Here is a 6,586-nt window from a genome sequence, read left to right as displayed (position 1 = left end):
GGAGAGGTATCTCTGGGCCCACTCGGTAGGACATCATCATAATGTGCACAATGTGACCAAGGAGTTGATCACGGGATGATGTGAGTTACGGAACGAGTAAAGAGACTTGCCGGTAACGAGATTGAACAAGGTATAGGGATACCGACGATCGAATCTCGGGCAAGTAACATATCGATAGACAAAGGGAATTGCATACAGGATTGATTGAATCCCCGACATCGTGGTTCATCCGATGAGATCATCGTGGAACATGTGGGAGCCAACATGGGTATCCAGATCCTGCTGTTGGTTATTGACCGGAGAACGTCTCGGTCATGTCTGCATGGTTCCCAAACCCGTAGGGTCTACACACTTAAGGTTCGATGACGCTAGGGTTATAGGGAAAATATTTACGTGGTTACCGAATGTTGTTCGGAGTCCCGGATGAGATCCCGGACATCACGAGGAGTTTCGGAATGGTCCAGAGGTAAAGATTTATATATGGAAAGTTGTTGTTCGGGTTCCGGGAAAAGTTCGGGTTTTTTCAGTATTGTACCGGGAAGCTTCCAGAAGATTCCGGAGGATTCCGGAGGGGTCCGGAGGTCCGAAAAATGTTCCACCACGTCCAATACAGTAGCATGGGCTATAAGGGGGCGCCCTAGCCTTAATGGGCCAGGGGCACCAGCCCCCCAAGGCCCATGCGCATGGGAGAGGGGAAACCCTAAGGGGGAGGGCCTCCACTTGACTTGGGAGGCACTCCTCCCCCCTTTGGCCGCCCCCCCAAGCCCCATCTAGGGCTGGCCGCACCCCTTGAGGGGGAAACCCTAGATGAGGGGCGCAGCCCTCCCCCTCCCCTATATACATTGGGGTTTTGGGGCTGCCCAAGACACGAGAACATCTCTCTTTCGGTGCAGCCCTACCCCTCTTCCTCCTCCTCTTCTCCCGCGGTGCTTGGCGAAGCCCTGCGGGATTGCCACGCTCCTCCATCACCACCACGCCGTCGTGTTGCTGCTGGATGGAGTCTTCCCCAACCTCTCCCTCTCTCCTTGCTGGATCAAGGCGTGGGAGACGTCACCGGGCTGCACGTGTGTTGAACGCGGAGGCACCGTTCTTCGGTGCTTAGATCGGAATCAACCGCGATCTGAATCGCTACGAGTACGACTCCCTCATCCGCGTTCTTGCAACGCTTCCGCATCGCGATCTACAAGGGTATGTAGATGCACTCTCCTTCCCTTCGTTGCTAGATTACTCCATAGATTGATCTTGGTGATGCGTAGAAAATTTTGAATTTCTGCTACGTTCCCAAACATGAAGTATATGTTCTTCCATCTTCATTCCGAAGGGTTCTCCTTCAATAAGCAGCTTTAGATATTTCCTTGGATTCCAAAGAGTCTCTCATTTGGAATTTTGGAGGGGTACTTGCAAGAGATTTTCACTCTGATGGTCTCATAGAAGGATTTGAAGTTGTGCTGCCAATCTACATCCACAAGCACACCATTTTTTTTTCTTCTAAACCCAATTTTTTTAATTTTTACAAATTAGACATATTTTTTTGGTGGTGGACATGCTCTTAATAAAGATACTCCCTCAGTTGACAGGGAATTAAAGGCAATTGGTAGGGATTGAGAATTAAATCCCTCAAAATCCTCCCAAATCCCCTCCCCTCCGAGAGGAGCGTCTTAAAATTTCTCCAAGTAATCCCCACAAATTAAAGGCAGGGATCGCACCGCAAATTCCCGATTGCTTCCCAGTGCTCTCCTCCCCTGCTTGCTGCCCCGCCGCCGCCGCCGTTTCTAGGGTTAGCGCGTCTGCCCCTCCCTTCCCTCCGTCCTCGGGATGGCCGAGAACACGCCGGAGCCGGCGGCCGCCCTTCTGTCCAGTCTCACTGTCGCGGAGGACACGACGGCGACGCCGGCCGCGACCGCTCTCCTCTCCGCCCCCGCGACCGCGGTGGTGGGCACGCCGTCGCCGCCGCCGCTGCAGCTCTTCAACTCGATGACGAAGAAGAAGGAGCCCTTCGTGCCGCGCGTCGAGGGCAAGGTCGGCATGTACGTCTGCGGCGTCACGCCGTACGACTTCAGCCACGTCGGCCACGCCCGCGCCTACGTCGCCTTCGACGTCCTCTACAGGTACCTCCCTGCTCCGATCCGGTGCCCGGTCGCTGCATAGATTCGCAATTCCCGAGATCGGTTCGCTCTGAGCGTGTAGCTCGATGCGTTTAGTCGGTGGAAATTCCGCTACTACCCTGCTGAATTTGGTGCTTCGAAGTGTGTGGGGACTAGGGGGTTTAGCTTAGCGCTAGAGTCGAGTGGGTGCTTGGATCTAGGATTATTTGATCTATGCTCCAAATGGTAATTGCTCCACTTAACTCTAGTGTAATGTTGCGGAATTGTGTTTTATTCATCGTGCTCTAATATGGTATGTTTAGTACCCTTCACATGGATTTCAACAATGTCTTATCGGCATATGTTCCAGTAGTTTCTGGAATATGTTTGTGTTTATTGACTTTTGCTGTAGCTTAAACCCTTCACTTCTGGTCATTTCTCTTGCCTTTTGTGCCTTCTGCAGTTCGCATAAGTTACTTCCATATGTTCGACGTGCGGCATTGCTTAACTTGTACCAGCTTAGATTAGCTGATGCAACAAACTTGTATCCAGTCTATTAAAATGAATTTTTGATACATTTTCTAGAAGGCTATATGGTAATTGAGCAGAATAACAATTGCATTAAGCGGTTTCTACTGCTGTTTTTGTGTCTAACGTTTTGGTAAAATACTTAATATTGGTCCTTGATTCAATGCAGGTATCTTAAATTCTTGGGGTATGAAGTTGAATATGTGCGCAACTTCACCGATATCGATGATAAGGTAATAATCCATCAAGAACATTACTAGTTGAGAATATGGAACGATATTTGTTTTGCATAAGCTGAATTTCTCGCGTGTAAACTAATACCTGAATGGGTTCAACAATCTATTTTTTTAACAAAGGACTGCATTCTTTTCTTCTAAACATATACTCCCTTTGTAAAGAAGTTTGGCAAAGAAGTTATTGTTATCTCCATATGTCTGGCAAAGAAGTTTGTCAGCCACTTGGTGGGATTGGTAAAAAGTCTCAGATTACACTAAAATTTCTCTTCAAATTAAAATTAGATAATTGTAAGCAAACACAATTACATCTGACTGATTTTGTTAGCTCGATTGGATACTGGTTCTGATGTACAAGATATTTCTAAGGATTCCTTCGGCTCAGAGGATTCTAAAAACGCAGGAATAGAAAAACATAGGAAGATGATAGGAGCGCGTGCGTAAAACGGGGGATTGTTAAACATAGGACTTCTGTCAACTTGGATGTTTGGTTCACAGGAATCCTAATAAACATGGTCAAAGAAAAGTCAAACCACATGAAAATGTGTACTTAGAATGTTATTATGCCACTAATGATCTTAGTATCATTCTTCGTGCATAGGAATTTGAAAAAGAGGTCCAAGTGGATGTTAGAATTCCTGCGCTTTTCTTTGAAAATTTCCTCCATTTTTCCTTTGCCCCATTCCTTTGAAACAAAGGCATGAACTATACCACCATAGATAAGATTCCTATTCCTAGATTTTCCCTACACTTCTCCTTTGAACCAAAGGAGCCTAAGTCAATTTTCTTTACTTCTAAACGAAGCTCGATAAGAATGTCTGTACTTGATATGCACCATTTTTTGCCAGAGGTAACAGTTGCTGTCAGCCATGACTATCAGCTACCATCGTGGGTGGGTGCATGATTCATGGGGAGTTTGGGTGGTGCTTTTTTTAGTGAAAATTGATGACTTAGCATTTATATGTTGCTATCATCCTATATTTCCTTTTTAGATCAACACTTTGCTCTGTTCATCTGCCCAGCATGATGCAATTTTCTGCACTTCTTAAGATTATTTTTTCCAGATGAACTTATTTCCTTAGCATGTATTGTTGTAATGATTCCAGAACTTGCTATGGTTTTGCAGATTATTAAACGGGCAAATCAAAATGGTGAAACAGTTACTAGCTTGAGCAGTCGGTTTATCGCTGAGTTCCTCGCTGATGTGGCTGAGCTTCAGTGCCTGCCCCCTACTCACGAGCCACGCGTGACAGAGCATATTGACAATATCATAGACTTAATCAAAGAGGTATTTTCAATTTGTCCTTTACTGTTCAGAATTACCTCAAACGCTATGATGCCATGATATTTTTCCAGCTTGTTACTTTTTTTAAACGATGACTAACTGCATCTGTTTGTCACCATACGGAGTAATAAAGTATAAATAAACCCAGCCACAGTTTCTCATGCACCTTATTTCATCTGCCATCATGGTCGATCATGTGTAACAACATACTGTATGTGACAATTGTTCTTTAAAATTGTTCTAACGTCCCTTTTATCTCACACTGCAAGATTTTCTTCACTTGGTAAAACTCTTCCAGTTTTGTGTATGTTTGTGAACAGATAATCAAGAATGACAAGGCCTATGTTGTAGACGGTGATGTTTACTTCTCCGTCGACAATTTTCCTGAATATCTCAGTTTATCTGGCCGGATATTGGACCATAATCGTGCTGGTTCACGGGTTGCTGTCGATACAAGAAAGCGGAACCCTGCAGACTTTGCATTATGGAAGGTAAGTTTGATACGTTGTTGTGTAGAGTTTACTCTTGCACACTGCCACTTTCTTCTTATGCTTGAATTACCGTGTCCAGGCTGCTAAGGAAGGTGAGCCTTCTTGGGAGAGCCCTTGGGGTGACGGAAGACCAGGATGGCATATTGAATGCAGTGCAATGAGTGCTCACTATCTAGGGCACGTGTTTGATATTCATGGTGGAGGCAAAGATTTGATATTTCCTCATCATGAGAATGAGCTTGCACAAAGCCGAGCGGCTTATCCAGAAAGTGAGGTCAAATGCTGGATGCATAATGGCTTTATTAACATCGATGATCAGAAAATGTCAAAATCAGTTAATAATTTCTTCACGATCAGAGATGTAAGGAAATGAATACCTAACTCCTTTTAATAGTTCTCATTTAATCCTGTAGGGTGTTTCCTGAGATATCTCACATGTCTCTACCATTCAGATTATAACTCTGTATCATCCTTTGGCACTGAGATTTTTCCTGATGCGCACACATTATAAATCAGACGCCAATCATTCTGATAAAGCACTTGAGATTGCATCTGATCGTGTATACTACATTTATCAGGTGATTTACTTAAACTTCAATAATATTAGCCATGATTTGGTTTCAAATCAAAGTTTAGGCATTTGACACACTTATGTCTCAGCAATTGAATTTTGAACCAGACCTTTGATGTTTGGCCATCTCACTTGATATAAATTTTATGCAGACTTTATATGACTGCGATGAAGTCTTGTCTCTGCATCGTGAAGAGAATATATCTGTCCCAGTCCCAGCCGAGGAGCAAAAACTGGTTGACGACCACAATAAAGCTTTTTTGGAATCAATGTCAGATGATCTTCGAACTACAGATGTGCTGGATGGCTTCATGGAGCTGCTGAAGGCAATAAACGGCAATTTAAATGATTTGAAGGTATGTCGAAGCAATAATATGCTGCTTTGAATGCTGGAACAAATGTATGTCCAGTTCACAGTGGTTCATCAAACGCATTTCTACTTTCAGAAGCTGCAGCAAAAGCTGGAACAACAAAAGAAGAAGCAACAGCAGCAAAAGAAGCAGCAGCAGAAGCAGCAGCGGCCACAGAAGCAGCCGGAAGATCACATTCAAGCTCTGAATGCACTGGGAGCAGAAATTAAGCACAAACTATCCATCCTTGGTCTGATGACACCATCTCCTTTAGCAGCGGTACGAACTAAAGCCACATTATCTAGACATGTCATTTTCCTCCTAGGATGATGATTGCGCGCTGCATGAGCAAATGTTCAATTTGACAGGTACTGAAGCAGCTAAAGGAGAAGGCGCTGAAGCGGGCAGGGCTGACTGAGGAATCGCTGCAGGAGCAGATTGAGCAGAGGATCGCCGCGAGGAACAACAAGCAGTTCGACGTGTCGGACCAGATCAGGAAGGAGCTTGCCGGCAAAGGCATCGCCCTGATGGACGAACCTACCGGCACGGTGTGGAGACCATGCGAACGAGAGTAGTCGGTGGTTAATCTGTGCCTGGTTTAACAGATGACAGTGTACAAGGGACGAATCTTATTGCGCTGGTGCAGATTTTACTCATGCATATCGCCAGTTTTGGACGTGGTGTTTCTGTAGGGGTTCCAAGTTGACTGAAGAGACGAGACCTGTGTTGTGTCGGTGGTTGTGTAGGAGGACAAATTGAAGGGTCCTCCATATATTGGTATACTTTATCATTAGTCTGCCGTGTTGAATTTGAACGAATGAAATGGTGAAGTTGGGCGTCGTACATAATCTCCTGACAACCAGAACTGGACACGTCTTGCACCATGATAATGACAGAGAGAGAGAGAAGAGCGAGCGGCTTGCCTGTCGGGGCGGATGCTCTCTGCCGGTGACGACGACGATGTCCCTGCCAGCCGTGTCCAGCAGCATCCAGCGGCAAAATTTCGTGTTTTGACTTCAAGATCTGTTCGTAAAAATTTCGGGA

General features: G+C 45.3%; 1 protein-coding gene across 1 annotated transcript; it reads left to right on the top strand.

Moving 5' to 3' along the window:
* The first annotated feature begins 1,653 nt into the window (after nucleotides 1-1,653).
* LOC123098747 (cysteine--tRNA ligase CPS1, chloroplastic/mitochondrial) lies at nucleotides 1,654-6,385 on the top strand. The gene is made up of 9 exons (XM_044520816.1): nucleotides 1,654-2,108; nucleotides 2,782-2,845; nucleotides 3,972-4,133; nucleotides 4,451-4,621; nucleotides 4,701-4,982; nucleotides 5,074-5,199; nucleotides 5,345-5,548; nucleotides 5,639-5,821; nucleotides 5,911-6,385. Exons 1-9 carry the CDS (start codon nucleotides 1,816-1,818, stop codon nucleotides 6,115-6,117), a joined length of 1,692 nt encoding a protein of 563 aa, XP_044376751.1. The 5' UTR covers nucleotides 1,654-1,815; the 3' UTR covers nucleotides 6,118-6,385.
* The last annotated feature ends 201 nt before the right edge of the window (nucleotides 6,386-6,586 follow it).

This window comes from Triticum aestivum, chromosome 4D, assembly GCF_018294505.1.
Source record: "Triticum aestivum cultivar Chinese Spring chromosome 4D, IWGSC CS RefSeq v2.1, whole genome shotgun sequence".
In the NCBI taxonomy this organism is placed as follows: Eukaryota; Viridiplantae; Streptophyta; class Magnoliopsida; order Poales; family Poaceae; genus Triticum; species Triticum aestivum.
The sequence above is the reverse complement of the archived record's forward strand: the minus strand, read 5'-3'. Positions and strand labels throughout refer to the sequence as shown.